Source organism: Zonotrichia leucophrys, chromosome 2 (assembly GCF_028769735.1).
Source record: "Zonotrichia leucophrys gambelii isolate GWCS_2022_RI chromosome 2, RI_Zleu_2.0, whole genome shotgun sequence".
Lineage (NCBI taxonomy): Eukaryota > Metazoa > Chordata > Aves > Passeriformes > Passerellidae > Zonotrichia > Zonotrichia leucophrys.
The window spans coordinates 121455368-121474883 of NC_088171.1; the positions used below are offsets into that span (position 1 = coordinate 121455368).

The 19516-nt window shown below is 39.8% G+C and overlaps 1 protein-coding gene across 4 annotated transcripts in view; it reads right to left on the reverse strand.

Annotated features, from left to right (window-relative positions):
- Positions 1–19516, reverse strand: part of STAU2 (staufen double-stranded RNA binding protein 2) — a 172162-nt gene that overhangs the window by 77912 nt on the left and 74734 nt on the right. For all 4 annotated transcript variants that reach the window (XM_064706228.1, XM_064706231.1, XM_064706230.1 and 1 more), the window contains exon 12: positions 7382–7689. In XM_064706228.1, the coding sequence (XP_064562298.1) occupies positions 7382–7689 (308 nt within the window). The remainder of the gene's footprint in view (positions 1–7381; positions 7690–19516) is intronic.

Here is a 19516-nt window from a genome sequence, read left to right on the forward strand (position 1 = left end):
ATTGCTCTGACACCAGCTTGGCTTCTAGGCTGCACCTTCTGAACAAAACACCATTCTCGGGTATCCTGGTTCCAGCCAGGAAAGGGTTAACATTTGCAGTAGCCAGGAGGAGACATGACTAGGACCTGGAGGTTATCCTATAACACCTCACATCACTGCTGCATGGAGGGAGTCTCTTCAGGGGAGAAAGGGGACCCTTCTGGTCAAGTATCATGGCAGAGGGAGTGGCTGGGTATTCTCTATTGGTGGGGGGGGGTTCTGTGTGATTCTTGTACTCTCTGTCACTAATATTGGTCAAATTCTTATCTCACGGCTGTTTCCAATAAGTTGTTCTTATCTCAACCTGTGATCTTTGACTTTTGTGCTTCCAATTTGCCTCTCCATCCAGTTCAAAAGGTGGGAGGAGGGGGAGCGAGGAGCAAGTGAGTGGCATGTGGTTTGGAGAGTCTCAGTGGGAGCACTAAATTGGGGAGTACCATTCCAAAATCACTACAGCCTTATTGGGCACCCAGTGTGTGGCATCAAGGGTTGAGGTAACAACAGATCCGTCCAGAGCAGCTTGGAAACAAATTCAATCTAAGCATTTGTTGCCTTAACTCCAGAGCCACTGGTCACAATGCTGCTTGGTCTGCTCATGTGGTTGTGGTACCTAACCCTGCATTCACATATTCCCTATATTTCCATATGTGGTCCTTGTGATGTTCTTTTTCAGAGCAGGGAGAAGGATTGGAGTTGCTTTTTTGCTGTATTATGGGATATCAGTCTATGACTGATCAAGGACAATGAGCCTAATTTTGGAAGTGTATTCAGTGCTGCTCTCCTACCTTTACTTTAGGCACTGTCTTTGGGAGTCAATAATCACACTCACTCTGTAGGGGAACAGGGGAGGATGATTTTCCCCAGTCTTTCACCTCCTTCTCCTCCTTCAGCTGTTACAAGAGCTTTTGAGAATTTTGAATTTCCCTTGGATGTTGAGGAACACATGTTCTTGCGGCTAAGACTCACAGTCTCAGTTCACACCATGCCTAGAGTCAAGAAACAGATTTCCAGGAATTTCATTCAGAGATCTGCCCCAAGGGTGGATAGTCATGAGTGGCATGAAATGTGACAAAAAACGAAGCAGTTTTTTTTTTCAAATCTTCTGCCCTAGGGGTTTGGAAGTTCATCCCTGAACAGCTACAGGATCTTGCTAAAGTGACAGAATATTTGCAAGGAGCATGCTGTGGCAACTCAAAAAAGGGGCAACTTATTGTAGTGTGCTGGGCCTGGCTACTCTACCGGGCACAGCTCAATACTGGACAGCACCCTCAGGGGAAAGAGGAAGAAAACAGACCTACAGGCACTGTGGCCTGATTCACAGGTGAACCCAAGGAATCGCCTGTGCCAGTAGTAGTTGCCCCTATAAAGAAGAAGAAAACCAAATCAGCTCACTTAGTGAGGGATAAAAAGGAAGTAGAGCTCTCATAACAGGAGGAAGAGGCAGGGCCGGAGATAATCACCTGATCCCTATTCCCAGCTGTATTGAGTTTACATGGCCTAGGTTTTGGGGGGGCTGGGAGGGAGGGGCTACAAGGGTGGCTTCTGTCACAAGTTGCCAGAAGTTCTCTCCATGTCCAGCAGAGCCAATCCCTGGCAGTTCCAAAGACGGATGCGCCGCTGGCTAAGGCTGGGCCAATTAGAAATGGTGGTAATACCTCTGAGAAAACATATTTAAGAAGAAAGATAAAAACTGTTGTGCAGTTGAAATTGTGGCTGGAAAAGGATGGAGTGAGCACATGTAAATAAAGCTCTGCAGACAGCAAGGTCAATGCAGAAGGAAGAGCAGGAGGTGCTCCAGGCACCAGAGCTGGGATCCCTCTGCAGCCCACGATGGCCATGGTGAAGCAGCTGTGCCCCTGCAGCCCATGGAGATCCATGGGGATGCAGAGATCTGCCTGCAGCCTGAGGAGGAGCCCCACACTGGAGCAGGGGGTGCCTGAGAGGAGACTGTGAGCCCATGGGAGACTTGTGGAGAGAGGGGCCCTGCTCCTTTACTGGAGCAGCCTGGCCTTGAAGGACTGCACTGCATTGGAAGAGTCACCCATGCTGCAGCAGCTTGGGCATGGATTGTATTGCCCATGGGATGGAGTCACACGGCAGCAGTTTGGGGAGGACTGCATCTCATGAGCTAGACTCATGTTGGAGAAGTTCATGAAGAAGAGTCTCCTGTGGGAGGGACCCCACAGCACAGCAGGGGAACAGCTCCTCTCTCTGGGCAGTGGGAGAAGCCACAGATGATGAACTGACCAAACCCCCCATTCCCTCTGTCCCTTTGCTGTCAGTGGAAAGGAAGGAGGGGTGAGGGTATGAGAGATGAGGTAATATTTTGCTGAAGCCAAAAGGTTGTTAAGTGAAAGTTGTTGGTTCTGTGTGGTGTTGTTTGTGGTTTGGATTTGGTTGGTTTCTTGGGTGTTGTTGTGAACTGGGAGAGGGGCAGCATTGAAGACCTGACCAAAAGGAAGTAGGATGAGAGGGGAAGAGATAGAAGAGTAGGCAGTCAGGAGATAATGTAAATCCCCGAGTACCCTGCCAATGGGAAGGGGGTCAGGGACCACCCCCTAGATGGGAAAAGGTATATTTTGTAACCATTCTGTTGGGAGGGTGTGTGTGCTCAGCCCTAGGGGAGAGAGGTACACACCTGGCTCAGTTAAATCATTACTAATAAACAGTTTTCTTTTGCTTTGACACAAGTTCATCCCCATTTAATTGCATCTAAAAGTTAGTTAATTTCTAACAGAGGGAAGGTGTTTTCAAGGTTCTTATTGTATTTCTCATTATCCTGCTCTGATTTTGTTAGTAATAAATTCAATGCATATATATCTCTAAGTTGATAAGCATTGGGGAGTACCTGTTTTGCCCATGATGGTATTTGATGAATGATCTCTCCAATCCTTACTTCAACTCATAGATCCTTCATTATATTTTCTCTCCCCCATCCAGCTGCAGAGGAGAAAGTGGCTTTGGTGGGTGCTTGGCACCTGACCACGACACCAGGTGAGCAAAAATACATCAGCCACCAGCCAGGCGAGCCCCTGGTGACCTGGCTGCTCCTCTGCTGGGACATTGTGTCCCACAGTATGAAACTAGCAACTGGAATCCCTGTCACAGGATGCAGGTGTTGACAAAGAGATTGGGAAGAGGACAGAAACTCTCAGGTTCTGGAAGTGACTCCTGTCAAGCAGAGGGAAGGGCGTTCTCTCAAGGATGATCTAATAGTGTGTCCAAGCAGGTGAAATGTCATTGAGAAAAGTACCTGAGAGCATTAGCTGTGCTAGAGGCACTTTAAAGAGCAGCTCTCTGTAGCTCCAGATGAGGTCCAGAGTACACAGTCCATGTGGTGGAAGTTTGTGCAGAGCACGCTATTATCGTATGCCATTGACATTAATGGCAATGAAAGGAGAACAAACAGTGCTTCAGGTGACTACCTGACTCTGGCAATATGAAGATCATGTTTTTGCCTCACTACCAACCTGCACCTCAGCTGTGCAAGACTGTCCAAGATGGCAGACAGATCTGAAAGACCTGAACAAGCTAGAGAGGACATGGCCATGGTCCCATGGCCTGCCAGCAGGGACCACGGCCCTTTCTATTGGTAGCAAGGGCCCCCTGCTTGAGAGAGAGCATGCACACCACAAGGTGGCCTGTTGTTTTACTTGCATGACCATAGAAAGGACATGAGGAAGTGGAATGGAAAACCCACCTGTGCCCTAGCAGCATGGGTACATGATTTGAGAGGAAGAACAACCACTGCAGAAAATCCTTCAAGGATATATGCTACTCCAGTTTCCGGCAGACAAATACTCAGACAGAACATGAGGGCTGATGTTGCTTGAAACCATTTGCAGTACCTTCAGTTCAAATTTGTGGGCAACAAATACCATGACCAGAACTGGAGGGGTCCTGACTCCAGTAAGGTGGAGGAAAGGGACAGTCAGATCTCTTGGACTTTGTGGATCTGATGGCTTGGCACACCAGACCCATAGGAGTTTAAGGCTTTACTTGACACCAGTGCACCACGTACCCTCATGCTACCAAGACAAGTAGGGGCAGAATCCATCTCTGTTTCTGGGGTGACAGGGGATCCCAAGAGCTGCCTGTACTGGAAGATGTACTGAACCTGACTGGGTATTGTGAGAGACTGGAGGAGATTGCTTGCTCAAAACAGTTTGGGGATGTGTGTGGGCAAAGGAGCAGGTTGGGCCTTGCCTTGGTGGGGCAATGCCCTGCTCCACACACCCCATCCTCTAAAGCCTGCATCCCAGCCCCATAGTGACTGCCAATCACAGGCACACTGGAGACAATGCTTCTTACCCCATATCTGAAGCCCTAACCCAGCTCCTGAGTGGCTGCCAGACCAGAACTCTCACCTGGAGGAAGGGCCCAGGAAAGCCAAAGGGTACTTAAGCCAGGACACCAGGCAAGCACGTCTTGACCCTACCTTCCCTAGGATTTAATATCAGCTGGAAGACCACTGGAAGCCAGCCGTAGTAGCTGTATTCATTCTTTTCTGCATATTTTCTTTCTCTTTTTCTCTTTCCTCTCCTTTTTATAATGCCTTCTTCTCAAAGTTTGAGTAACTTAAACCTGGATTGGTTGGAGTTTGCTATGTTGATCAGGCTTAGAGTTTCCTAAGTTAAGGCTTGGCAAAACATTTTATGTTGATTGAATGTTGCTCTAAACTTTTGCCCGAGTTCTCTGAGTTTCTGAAATTTGCCAGTAAAGTTTTTGTTGTTTTCATCTCTTGAGAATACCTTGTTGGTATTTCTGCCTTGCATCTAATTCAGGGTACATAAAAAAACCTGCAAGCCCTTTTGAAAGACTTGTTGAGTGAGGTCTGGGGTCTTGCAGGAATGAATGGCAAAACCACCCCACTGCGATGGGCCAGAGGCCTTGTGCATCCTTGGCATAGACTGCCTCAGGAGTGTGTATTTCAAGGACCCAAACTGACATGCAGTACACCTGGAACCAACTGCCCAGGGGTGGAAGCACATTCCCACCATTTGCCATGGAATGATCCAGACTGCATTGGAAGAGAGTGAGGCTTCATAACACTTGCAATATATTGATGACATCATTGTGTGAGGCAACAAAGTAGAGCAAGGTTTTGAAAAAGGGGAGAAGATAATCCAAATCCTCCTGAAGGCTGTTTTTGCCTTAAAGCAAAGTAAGGTCAAGGGACCTGCCAGGAAACCCAGGCTTTAGGAATAAAATTGTAAGATGGATGTCATCAGATTCTAATGGCCATGGTCAACAAAATAGCATCTATGTCCCCCCCTACCATCAAGAAACAAATACAGGTTTTCCTAGGAGCTGTGGGCTTTTGGAGAGTGCATATTCCAGAGCTCAGTCGATTGAAAGCCCTCTATATCTTATGATGCAGAAGATGAATTATTTTAAGTGGGGTCCTGAAAAACAAGCTTCTGAACAAATTAAGGAAGAGATTGTTCATGCAATAGCTCTTGGGTCAGTCAGGACAGGACAAGATGTGAAAACTGTGCTCTATACTACAGCTGGAGAGAATGGTCCTTCCTGGAGTCTCTGCCAAAAAGAACCAGGGGACACTGGAGGATGACTCCTGGGATTCTGGAGTTGGGGATACAAAGGACCCAAGGCCTGCTACACAACAACTGAAAAAGGGATACTGGCATCTCAGGAAGGGGTTCAAACTGCTTCAGAAGTGATTGGCACTGAAGCACAGCTTCTTCTGGCACCCTGCCAGTGCTGGGCTGTATGTTTCAAGAGAAAGTCTCTTCCACATGTCATGCCACTAATGCTACATAGAGTGAGTGAACTGTGCTAATCATACAGTCAGCTTGAATAAGAAACCCCAAAAGCTCAGGGATCTTGGAAATCATCATGAACTACCTCCAGGGGTTTAGATTTTTGGGTGAGAACAGTCTGTGCTGTTGAATTGTGTAACGCTGGTTGCAGAATGACACTGTATGCCATAACTGTGATGGACAAGGAGTATGGACTGCTCCAGATGCACCAGTAGTGAACTCGTGATGCAGCCTGCAACCAGCTGACAGCACACCAGCCCTCCTGACCTGGAAGACATCTATGATGTGTCACCCTGTTCTTCTAAGCCTTCTGATGTTTACATTTTTGTAATGGAGTTTCTCACACACTTTTCATGTAAATAGTGATTGTTTTGCATTCCTTTCTGGAGGAAGAGAAATTTGATGGCCTGCTGGTTTGACCAATGTGGCTGGAGAGGTGGCAATTTCATCCTCCAATCCATGGTCACTTTTGAAAGTCTATAAATATTGGAGTTCAGAAGTAAACTTCCTTCTTTTTACCTTGGACATTTCAGCTTGTGCGTGTCGTTCATTTCGTGTCCTGTTCTGACACCAATGGAACCCACAGCCATGGACCAAATGAACTCAACAGACATCTTGGAGGAACAGCCATTGACTAGGGAAATGACACCTCTGCTTGTATATACATATATATAAATGGAATGTGTAGGATCTGGGCATGCAGGATGGTATAGAACAAGGGGTGGATAATGTCCTGGTTCTGGCCAGGACAGGGTTAACTTTTGCAGTTGCCAGGAGGGGCCATGGCTAGGACCTGGACATTATTCTATACCATCTCATGTCATTGCCATATGTGGGGGAGGGAGTCTCTTCCAGTCAAATAAGCGTGGCAGAGGGCATGGGCAGGTATTGGCTGTTCTCAGGGGGTTTCCAGGGGAATTGTTCATTTCTTCTGCCCCTGTCATTAGCATTGTTGATGTTACTGTTCTTTTCCTTATCCCATTGCCGTTTCTAGAACACTGTTCTTATCACAACCCATGACATTTACCTTTTTTGTTTCCAATTCTCCTCTCCAGCCCACCACATGGGGAGGTGGGAGTGGGAAGGGGAGAGTGAGTGAGTGGCAGTGGTTTGGAGAGTGTCAGTGGGACACTAAATTGGATAGTACCATTCCTAAACCAAAACATCAGGTTACATTTAAGAGGTGAAGGGTGGGAAGCAAAGAAAGTACTTGAATGACCTGGCCTAGAAGACAAATGCAAAGGCAAGGCGGTGCATCAGTAGCTTCTGGATCAGAGTTGAAGGGAGAAACCAAGAGGTGAAGACTCTCAAAGAAGTGCAAGTTAAAAGCATAATTTAAGCCTGTAATTATTTAAGGAGAAGAGACATAGGAGGAAAGATGGGCTGCAGTAAGATAAATGTAAGGTGGAAATCTGTATCTCCTGGACCCAGAAACTGCCTCAGACACCAGCTAATTTTACAAGATAAGTTACATGCATGCCCACATTCAAGAGGGCAAGAGTGAAACCTTGATGGCAACGCTACGACTCTGGCTGAAGAGCTTCATTTTTCCCCTCCCATACCTGAAAGCCTTGAATCCTTGCCAAATATTCCAGCTGTTTTGAAGGCTGCACTGTAGAACAGGGGGAAGCAGGAGATATTCCTTTTAGACCTATGGCTTCGGCAGTTGGGGACGTTCCATTCATGAGGAGTTCCCTGGCAATGGTGGCCGTGCTATTTGTGGTAGGAGATATGCTGAAGAAAGAGCTGGAAGTCTGGCTCATTTCTTTGGACGGCATATAGCTTACAGTGGTACCAGGGGCTGATTTGTTGCGGCTTGCTTCCATCTCTTGATATACGTCAGGAGAGAGATGGAGTATTCCCTTTGGTGCTGAAAACAAAACCAAAGATCATTCTCATTACTTTGGAATGGGTTTGACATGTAGACAATTTTCATTAGCATATTTTACAGTGAAAAACAAAGTAAGAATTTAGAAGCAGTATATATATATTTTTTTTACACTAACTGTAAATGAAGTCACCTAATATATTTAGAAACTAAGCAGATCTGAAGGGGCCCTCTTCTTCCTCTTCCCCAACTCTTTATTTTTAAAATGGTACTAACCTTAACTTTAAAAGTAAACTGTGGATAGCATACCACACACAATATGAACAAAAAATGTTTGGAGACTACAAACCATGAGGAAGAGATGTTACTTCAAAGTAGTAGCACAATCATTATTTCCGTACATTCTTCTACCTCCTATCTGATACAATAATTTAGGCTATTTTTTTCACAAATAATTGAAACTAGTCTATATCAGCACTGTTGCCACCAGAAGTAGTTTAATTTTTTTCTCCCACCTCCAGCTGGTGTTTGTACTCCCCAGCTGCTCTCTTGCCAGCACCAACACCTGCAGGCCCATGTAGGCATGTCCATGAGAATGAGCTGCTGGAGGTATTGGCTGTTCTCAGGGGGTTTCCATGGGAATTGTTCATTTCTTCCACCCTCTGTCATTAGCATTGTTGGAAGGGCAGTGTGGTTCCTTGCAGTAGCAGCATTGCCTAGAGTGCTGGCTTAAAGAGTTTGTTGAATCACAACAGCAGCCTGGGGTTAAAAAATCTTAAATTGCCCTGCAGCCAGTGTTACTGTGCTAATGACTCTGATGTGACTGACTGCTCTGCAGTGAAAAGGAATTTATTTAATTATTTATTTATTTATTTATTTAGCTGCATATCCTAGTTTTCATCCTATAGTTTTCAAATAGTTACTTGCCTTTGAGAACATTTATACTGAAAAAGGAAAGCATATGTGTCCTACTTAATATCAACAGGAGTTAAGGTAAACATTGAAAAAGCTAGATTTATTTATGTGAGTAAATTCTAAATATTTCCAGTGAGATGTAAATTAGGGATAATTTATCTACATTTAAACATTGTGAATACCTTTTCAGAAAATATCTCAACCCTAAACCTGCTTGGAAACAGAAATACATACTTGATCAGTTTTGCTGATAGTCCTGTGCATGGAAATGTGCAGAATTAAGTCTGAAGTTTGCTATTTTTCTTACACAATGAAGCATTTTTTGGAAACACAAATAACCAGTTGGCTGATACTAGAGGGAAACCTTTTTCTTATTATTAATGCATCAGAAAATGAGCTTGAAATGTGTAATTTCATATTAAGAACATACTTTAATCTTCTAGCATATAATGTGAGTGAACCTGAGCCATATGGCATTTCATGCTAGGGATAATAAACCTGTTTGTTAACTGATTTAGTAATCCCAAGAGAAATCAAAGGGTACAATGTTTAATTCATTTGCAGTACATATTAAATTAATCTCAGAAAGCAGAATAAATTCAAAGAAGAGGAGGAAATTAATTTCCAGTACCTAGGAAAGATTCTTTTAATCCTAGAAGTGCAAGTAGTACTTTTAAATAAAATGACTACCTCAAGGAGAAGACTCAGAAAATATTACCTGTAATTAATATCCTCATTTTCAACTACATGGTGAAAATGGAACTTCCTCAGTGCCGACTCAGCAAACTGCTTACAGGTGAATCTTTTAATTGATTTACTCGTACATTTGGCTTTTAAATTCATATTGCTTTTAGAAATCTGGAACATCTGCTTATATCATTTACAACGACATATCTGTTATTCACCTGATTGCTCTCCCCACCTACCTCCATAGGGCTGGGAAGTCTGGTTGGATCCTGAACATTCAGGCTGCTTTTACCTAGTTTAGAACCGGCTCCAAAGGCAGCACACTGAGCTCCAGAGCTAAGCACAAATTCAAGACAATGCTGCTGGGAAGTATGGAGGATAGGATCCCTAAAATTTCTTTTTCTCTGTCTGGGACAATTTCAAACATAATCTAATAGATAAACAACTGTGTAAATACACAGCATTATTTTATGGCACATAAACATTGTATGAGAAGAGAAACTTGACACACTTTTCCGGAGGCTGTAATCTCCAAGGCCTACCTCTGCCTGTATTTTTAAAGTCTTACACAAGATGTAAGATTAATGGAAATTGAAAAAAAAAGATAATGCACATCTTGATAGTTGATGTTAGGTTACAAAACCAAACAGCAGTAAAAATACTGAGTGGCAGGTGTCCACCACCTCCTAAGAACTGCCCACTGTAAATCTGATTTCCCACGAATATCTCAGAAACAGAAATGTAAACTGAACAAAAGATAAAACAGTCTACTTGTTTAGAAATAACATGATATTAGCCCCCCTAATAAATTTTAGAAAAACATAGTACAATGTTAAGTTTAAAAAAAGTTTAAAGAAGTTTAAAATCAAGTCCAGTGCTGCAGATGTCTGTTCCATTGATGTAATATTACTTAAAACAAACATTTTACATGCTTTCTCAGCCATTTCACTGTTTTTACATGATCCACCCAAATATCTAACTGCTGTCTGGAACAATGGTTTGGAATACTTCCAGATTACTAAGCTTTCTAAATGTTAAAATAACTAATATGCAGCATATGATGAATAGAAAGATATTGAGCAGAGTATAGCAAATGCTCTTAAAGTACTGACTTTAATGGTGATGTTAAATTAATAATAGTACTTTTACACTTTGCAACACCTTACTGCTAAAGACTTCAAAGTGCTTTATAAGCAATAATTAATTTAAATCATACATTGGCTCTGAGAGGCAGATATTATATTACCATCATTGATTATCTCTGGAAACAAAGTAATGTAATATTCTAGACATTACATTAATGTAGTTGCAAGCTATTAACTTTTTATATTCAGGGCCTATGTTTCACAAAGCTTCTTACAAACATGTTTTAAAAGGCCAATAAAAACTTGATCTCTTTGAAAACTTCTATAAAACATACATTAATTGTAATTCATTATCTATTTTTAATGTATTATTGAGGTTATTTTATATATCATTCCTCACTGTTGCCTGCTTACTTCAACTCTGCTGTATTATAGGAAAGTGTGTAAATATATTTAGTTACAGTAGTAGAGTTATCAAATGACAAGGGATAAAACAACAACAACAGAGGATTAAGTGCAAAACAAAAGATCCCTTTAGAAATTATCTTGTCTTCTAAAAATCAGTTGATTAAAAAGCAGAGGAAAAAGTAATACTATCCTCTAACACCTTTATGCATTGCAAAAGAACACCTCCAGGCAACATTTTCATTCATTTTCACTTTTCAGCTAAGAAAAAAACTTAGACTTTTGGGTCCGTTAAATATTTATCTGTACAAGCTTCACCATACTCCACAGGAAGAATCATAATTATTAGGAGTCTCAGGATCTGTAATAGACCAACAACACTGCACCTTCTGGTGGACATTAACTTTGAAGCACATTTATGAAACATGTTAAAATAATTTCCATTTATATTATTTAAACCTGTGGGCAAATGTGCTACAAAAATATGCAGGCTAGCTATGCAATGTAATCACTAACATTTAAAAAACATGTCTTACTCATCATTTGCAGTAATTGTTTGCAGTCTCTCACAATCTTCTGAAGTCCATGAAAACACACCAAAGACCTTTCTTACCTAAGAATAAATTTCTTCATCTTCCATTGTCTACTTTTGCTGTCACATATTGGATAATAGCAAAATAGCTTGGACTCCAAGGTAAATGTGTGAATCAGATATAAGATGGCCCAACAAAACCTCATAAGCCTTGCCCTGGAAATGTCATCTCAGTGCTTTGATTGTACCTTTTTTTCACAGCAGCCATAATAGAGACAATCTTTAAAAGCCCTGTTTGAGTGATATTATTTTTATCTCTAACCCTTTCTCTTCAGTGTCCCCTTGGCTGGGAAGACAAGGGGACATTTCTACAAATGGGTCCTCCACTTTCTGGAGTTTGGATAAACAAAACTAACCACTAGAAAACTGTCTGCATGGGTAATGGGGTGAAGAACAACAACTGACAATATTACTGAACGAGCCTCAATGTAATAAGACTCTGCAAAAATGGAATTTGCTGATACAGGAACAGTGACAACTTACCCACAGCAGTGGGCTACTAAATTAAGAAAAGTTCAGAGTGATGACAGCATTGCCTGCACACTCACAGCTATTAGAGCCTACACAGGTACCACTGGTGTCCTATTTCCAATTTTCTGTTTCTCTCAGGAAGAGCAGAAAACATTATTAGTTGAGATTTCAATTTTAACATTCAGCTCCACAAGATGGCCTACAGAATCAGGCTTGTGTTGTCAATCTGCACATATATATATATATTTATGTCAGTGCTACTTTTCTCTTCTATACTTAATCAGTAGTGCAGGGATACTCTTCCTCTGCCTTCACTCAATGACTTCTCTGGTTCAGGGGCACTCATTGACTTTTCACATTTATACTTGGTCTAAACCACAACTTTATTCTTTCTTGGATAACACAGTTTTCTCCCCAAATTCTTGCTTATCCTACAAAAAAGCTGTACTTGTTCATGTGTCAGAAGCAGTGCCAGCTGCAATATGACTTCCCCTGACCCTGATGAAGAGCACATGCTCTTCCCTGCACTACAGTCAGTGATAAGGGACATGGCACAAAGGAGTTTTCATGTCTTGTGCAATGATGCAGAGTAAACAATGGTATGATTCTGTATATGATATGCTCATGAAATAAATTTAGCACCCTGGTATCTGAAATAACCCATCACCAGATGAAGAAAAGACTGTTCATAAGGAAATAATAAGTATTTTTGGAACAGAATAAAATACTCGATAGATAGCATAATCTGAAAGCTTTTTGATGATTATCTGTAGTCACATTGAATAAAGCCTTCTTATAATGGTGTACATAAAGTACAGGGAAAAATTTTCTAGTAAGGCTGTAAGAAGGAAAAGTTAGAACTGTATCTAATCCTGATTTCACAATTTTGTACATTAAAATGGACAAGAATTTAAGAGGTATGGGGGATACTCAAACACAAAAATTACTCCCTAGAACTGGCAGGTTCTCAACAGGCCCTGAAATATGGCCCATTACAAATCTACCGATTTGTAAAAGAAAAGAAAAAAGAGAGAATTTATAAAACCAAATAACTACTTCAATAACAAGACTGAAAAATGTAAATATTATAATAAGAAGAAATTATGGTTTTATACCCCACTCAGTGTAAAAGGCTATTTATATACTAGAATATTTTCAAATTTCATTACCTCAATAGGAACTCAGAAAAGGTCGCTCAGACAATTGAATAGTATGGCCATTACGTTCTTAGCAATTGTCTACACACAATCTTGGCTTGAAATACCAAGCTGCAATCATTACTTACTTAACACAGCTATCTGTGGTATTTCTAAGTCACCAGCTACTGCAATATTCAGACATGAAAAAATGTTCTGTCATTACACAATGTCTTTCAGTCAAAAGATCTCGTCTACATGACCTTAAACAAACTGATGTTATATAAAGCTGCTCATTAAAATACAAGCTTTGTTTAACCTTAAAATAACCATGGTACTGAAGTATATACTATTTAGTTCTTCATAAAACCAGGTCTTGATATCCCTAATTTCGCTGGACTATTTTCTGTATGGCCAAAACAGAAATTGCACTTAAATTGTATGCATTTCTTAAATTGTATACATTTGGCATTTAAGGAACATGAGGAAAGTCTTGAATTCTCCCCCAGCTTCACTCCTGCTTGAATGCATAAGATTTTGGTTAAAAAAAAGACATAGTGTTTGCAGTGGGGAATTTCTACAGGATATTCTATGATATATTCCAATAGACAGATGAAACATCTACACTGTAAGTGTTACATGATAATTCCTGCATCATAATTTTCCAGCAATATATCCATGTAATACATACCCAAATGTTAAGATTGAGCAGGTTCAGGAAAAAAGCAAGCAAAATACAGAAGGAAGGTCAGTATTCTTAGCAGTAAAGAGGATCAGCAAATTTGGAGCAGGAGCAAATCAAGCTAGTGAGCTGGCAGATCAAGGTGCTTGTAACAGCTGCTAGAAAGTGATATTTGTGGGGGTAAAGCAATTTAGGAGAGTGCCTGAGTGCAACTGGAGGCAACCTGTGCAGGCAAGACCATTCATTAACAGATTAGGAGGGGAATGAGAATGGTGATGATGAAAACAATGGCCTGACCCACATGGAGAAGAGAAGAAATAATGAGCAGATCTACGAGACAAGGACAGAGAGGCTGCTGAAGCTAAGAAGGCCAAGGGGGCCATCAACAAGCACAGCAAATGTATGAGTGAGGAGGAAATCAGAGGAGAGAGCTGTGTTTGATGTTGAAAGGGCACAAAGGAAAGAGTGGAGGATTAAATTTTACCACTGTCAGCAACAAAGTTTCACTTCAGGAGATTCACTTTTTCAAGGACATGATTATCCTAAACTAAGGGTGAGGTACATGGTGGGTTCCAGGTTGGAGGGAAGGGTGTTGGAAAAGGAGAAAAGACTCCAGAAAAGTGAAAATATTTAGAGTAACACCGTACTGAGGTGAATGATGTGATACTGCTCCATTTTCTCACCAGAAGACAGAATACCAAATGCAGATACTTAGCATATTTACATAATTAAATTTGAATTGGAGAGTTAACATCAAAAAAGAGCTCTGCATTTCTACTTCATTTGCAGATTTTTCCAAAGGAATAGACTAGCAACCTTGAATAAATGCAGTTCATATCAGCCTTTTAGGAGAATGATAAAAACAAAAGGATGCATTATCTGAAATCATCTCTACCCACAGAGCTGGCTGTCTCCTGCCATGGTGGCTGCTTCCTCTTTATACATTCCATACATCAAAAGCTTGATGGCTAAGCAGTCTCCCAGACAGGTGACTTGAGCTTCTTCTTATCTTGAGGGCACCCAAACCACAGATATCATAGCCCAAGTCTGTATTTCTCACATATGCACAATCTGTACAACAACCACCAGGCAGCAGGTTTCTCACTACTCTTTCTTTTTAACCTGTATCTAAAATATGCAGAATATCTGGAAACCAGCCAGAGACACCTGAATACACATCTGCATTTTCATTCACAAGAGTTTCAATCAACAGGCAAACTCCAGTCATGATTACTTTAGATCACTCCTTCGCTGTGTACTTCCTATATTTTGTGAGCATTTGATTGTTCCTTTTTTGGCTGCAAATCATGTTAGATAGACATCTCCAAAAGGCAGCTGCCATTATCCAGATTACTCTGCACTCCATGAATACTCTCCTTCTGCTGAAGAAGGAAACTAAGTCTCCAGTGCTCTGGGCACATGCTTAAAACACTAGGCTCCTTATAAACACACATTGCACTCTAAACTCAGCACAGAAATCATCATCTCTGAAGATGAAAACCTTGCAGAACTTTAAGCACTTAACTGAAATGTGGGAAATAGAGAAGGACCACTTGCAGTCGTTGTCTTATGCTCCAGAGTTGAGCCCAAATCCCACTCACACATAAAAATGCTAATTTGGCTCTTGTCCCTAGTTCTCAAAACAGCAAAGAAAAAATAACGCTCTCTTCCCTGTTTTGTTAATATGTTTTTTAATATTAGGTGGTTTAGAAGTTTTTTCAACTATCAAATAAATGTAAGATGCATTTAACTGGTATTACACTGGATAAAATTATTTTCATTGTTAGAGGAAACTGAAAAATAACACATCAGTTATTAATAATGCCAAATGCAGCATGGATTTCCTAGTTTCAGTAAATTAGAAAAGAAATAAAATTGAACAAATCTCCTCTGCTTCTAAATTTAATTTTTCACTATCTTCAGTTAGAAAGAAAATTTAATTAGAAAATTAGCAAATCAACTCAGCAGTTACAGAGGCAAGGTATTATTTAAACATAACCAGCTGTGATAAGAGCTAGAACAGGCTGTGAGACATATCAAGTGAAGACAAATGGCTCAGCTGAAGGAACTGCACCATTGATGGTATAAGGCTCACCTGATAGTTTGTTAGCTAAAAAAATCCCCACAAAACAGAAGAAAAATTTCAAAATGAACAGATGGAAAACTATTGTTCTGTGGCCTTTCATCAGGTAAGTGGTGTTGTCAATTCCTTTACTGTGGTTTCTAGTCAGAATGGCAAATAATCAGCAAACATTTAGTGATGTATCAATGTAACTCCTAGCAAGAGCATTACAATTGACAAAGTTGAGTAAATTTGGAAGCAATTCAAAAGCCAAGTCCAATGCAACAGCAGTACTTAGTAAGTAAAAATGCACACAATTCACTATAAGTCACCTCTGAAAGATATCCAAAAGAATTACATATTTCAGCAAAATATAACACACAAAAAAATGCCCAAATTACAACACAAAAAAATTTATTCCAAAACTGTAGACTTCTGTTCCTGCTATGGAAACACAGGGCTGTTAAATTATCTACTGGAAGTCTTCACCAAAATCCCCAGTTGAAAAACAAACAATTAGAGGACTAGATAAAAAAATATCTTTCTGAAGCTGCTGAGGACCAGAACTACAAAGTTCATAAAAATTTTGTTTCCTTCAGAGCGAAATAGTATTAGTATGCAAAATTTCATAAATATATAATTTATGTTGCATTTATCTTCTCCAAAAAGCTGGTGAAGAAACTTTTAAGAAAGTATCTGAATGTAAATCTTTTTGTATTTTTTATATTTCTTAATTTATATTTCTTAACTTATATTGAAGTAGAGTTTTAAAAATAATAAAAAATGTTATTTACAGAAAAATACAAATTTTTTTTTATTACAGACTTAAGAAACTCTTCAGAATATCTATTTATTTTTTTCTTTTCTTTTTCCTTTTTTTTTTTTTTGTCACTGAGAACAATTGTATGAGATCAAGTATCTTTGTTCCTTAGGAGATCATCTGCTCCTGCTGCTCATTTACCATCTGAAATCATAATCATCTGTTGGTGACAATCTAATCATCTTCCCAGTAACTAATTGTGATGTCACAAACAAATGGTTATGATTTCAGGTGGTGAACAAACAGCAGGAGCAGATGTACTCCAAAGAACAAAGACTGTAAAGTCATGCACGAATCCCTACTAATAAAATGTTAGGCAAGAAAAACAAAGAGTCTGTCCTTCACAGAGAGGTAAGATTGCTCTGAATGTGTTTTTTTTTAAATTATCAGATTTTCAGTACTTTGTGACTCCCAGAATTGTTAGAATTAGGTTAAGGAAACCTATACAATAGAAACCTGAAATTGGGAAACCTGTAAAAACAGTTATGGTCATTTTTTTCCTTCTTTGAATTATAATATCTATAAACACAGTAACATTTTACTTTTATTTTTATACTGTTTTTAATAGCTTATCTACAGTTTCTCCTAGAACACATCTTGTATGATGTCTGTTATTACCCCATCCAGAAATACAAAACAAAAATATGTTTCCATGAAAGTGCACTTGCAATAGGGTTGTTTATTTGTTGCATGTTTTGTTTCTGTTGATAACTACTTAAATCAAGAGAGATAAATGAGATTCTGTTTACAGTAAACATCTTCTATATAGGCTGCAAATACTTCTGGTCTGCTCACAATTTCTCAAAGTCTCTTCCAGAAGCATAAGGGAAAAAAACTCAGTGTTCTTGCCATTTCACATGTGAAGAATATTAAAGATATTCCAAACCAAGAAACCAATAGCTTTGTGTTTCATCTTTTTTTGAAATTGTGAAATGAAGACAGGTAAAGAAGTAAACCTATGGGAAGAAGCTTTGCCAGTGAGTTGGAGGAACAGAAGTGAGGTTTGCCACATGGATAATGCAAGAGTAACATGATAGAGGGCAGCAGGAAAATTTAATATTCAAGAATATTTAATAGGCAATACTAAATGTATATTGAGCTAGTAATTAGGAGGATACAAACTGTAGAGTATTTCTCTGCAAAAACAAACTATGTTGTCAGAGAACCATGAAATCTGTTCTTCAACTGTACTAAAATATAGAACTGTTATGATTTTTGTTTTCTGTTGTACTGAAGTATACAAATTCCCTTTACTATTCCAGTTTTATTTGATTCAGATGGAAACACAGGGCATTATGTACACAAAGAAAGACTATCTGTCTGCAAAAGGAAACTGATGCACAATAGCCTGGCCTGGCAGGACACAATTGTTTTCCTGGAATAAAATGACTGGAAATATGAATAAAAGCTGCCCAATGGTAGATGTAGTAATCTCAGAGCCTCAGATTTTGAAGATCACTGAAAGTTACGTTTATGGTAACAAGAAATGCAAACTGTACATTTCTCTTTTAAGAGGGATACAAAAGGGAGGAAGCTGCTCTATTTGCCCTCTTTAAAGCTTCCTAACTTTAAAAAATTGCTTTAAAAACTCAAAGAGTAAATTCACCTTCCAAAAAGTGCTGTTCTTAAAAATAAACTAGTATACTCACACCTGAAAGGATGTGACTTTTTAATCTCAAATTGTGGAACTTGTTTGGAACTGCCTTTTAAAACCCTGCACTTCACAGGTGCATGAGAGATCATTCATAGAAGTGATTTCTTTTATTCAAAACACCCTGGCAGTGTTCAGAGTCAGGCTGGATAAATACTTGAGCAATCTGTTCTAGTGGACGGTGTCCCTGCACATGGTAGGGGTGGTTGGGACTAGATAATCTTTAAGATTCATTCCAACCCTCTAACTTTCTATTATACACTTAAATCACCTGTTTATTATTAATGTTGCCTCTAGATTGGAACCCTCAAAAAAGGGGGTTAAGAGACTAAGAACAGTGGTCTCTGAACAAATGCTCTGTCTATTGGCAGGCTCCATCTCTTTCAACTTCCAATTTACTTGTAGAGCAGAAGAATGGAAATGAAGGCATCAAGCATTACTAAAGTGTCCCAGAATGAAAAACTGTTTCTGTACTGTGGCTCTGGTGGCTGCAAAAAGGTCTGTGAGCAGATCTGTGAAAAATAAGTTATTTGGTACAAGTTTAAAATATCATTTCTTGTTGATCTTGTCTGCTGTTGAATGAGTTTGCCTTTGTGTTCTCCTTCTAGATTTGGATTTAAAGGTATAACTGTCAAAGTTGTCTTGAGCAGCCTAAGAGATTGTTTTTTCTTGTTGGTTTAACAGAAAATCATGTTTTCATCCATAAGTATCTCTGCTACAAGATACTGAAAGGACAAGAGAAAAAATAGAGGTCTTATGCTTCTGTCTCAAACTCTAAGATGCTAACATTTGAAGATATTTCACAGATCTTGTCCTTAGAGATTTTGACAATACAAATACAAATCATCTAAAAGTATTGATGGGGGTTGATGACAGGGCTGTAAGGAAGCCATTAATGGGAAGACTTAGATCCTGTAGAATCCTTCCTTTCAGGGAAACACAATGGCATGTGCTCCATCCAAGACCACTTTAAACACTAGCAAAGTGTTGTGTAAGTTGAAGCAAAAATTATTCCTCAGGTCTCTGGGTCCCTCTGTGGTGAGTGGGAAGACCATATAAATAATGGAACACTACTGAAACTCCTTAAAACCTGCTTTTAGGAGCATGTCTTTCAGATGTATATAGGCAAAAAATAGAAGGTAGTTCATGTGTGTGTCCATATCTCTACAATCCTTAGTTGAGGGAGATAATGTTTGGGACCCTTAAGAAGTTCAAAACTACACGTGATTCTAGAGAAAAATCCAGGGCTCAAGAAGAAGTGAAAAAGTACTATTTATATTATCTTTACCACTTTAAACAGCAAAAATCTAGTTATAAACTCACCAAGTTCTGTCCTATTCTTTACCTGTTGCAGTGAAACCAA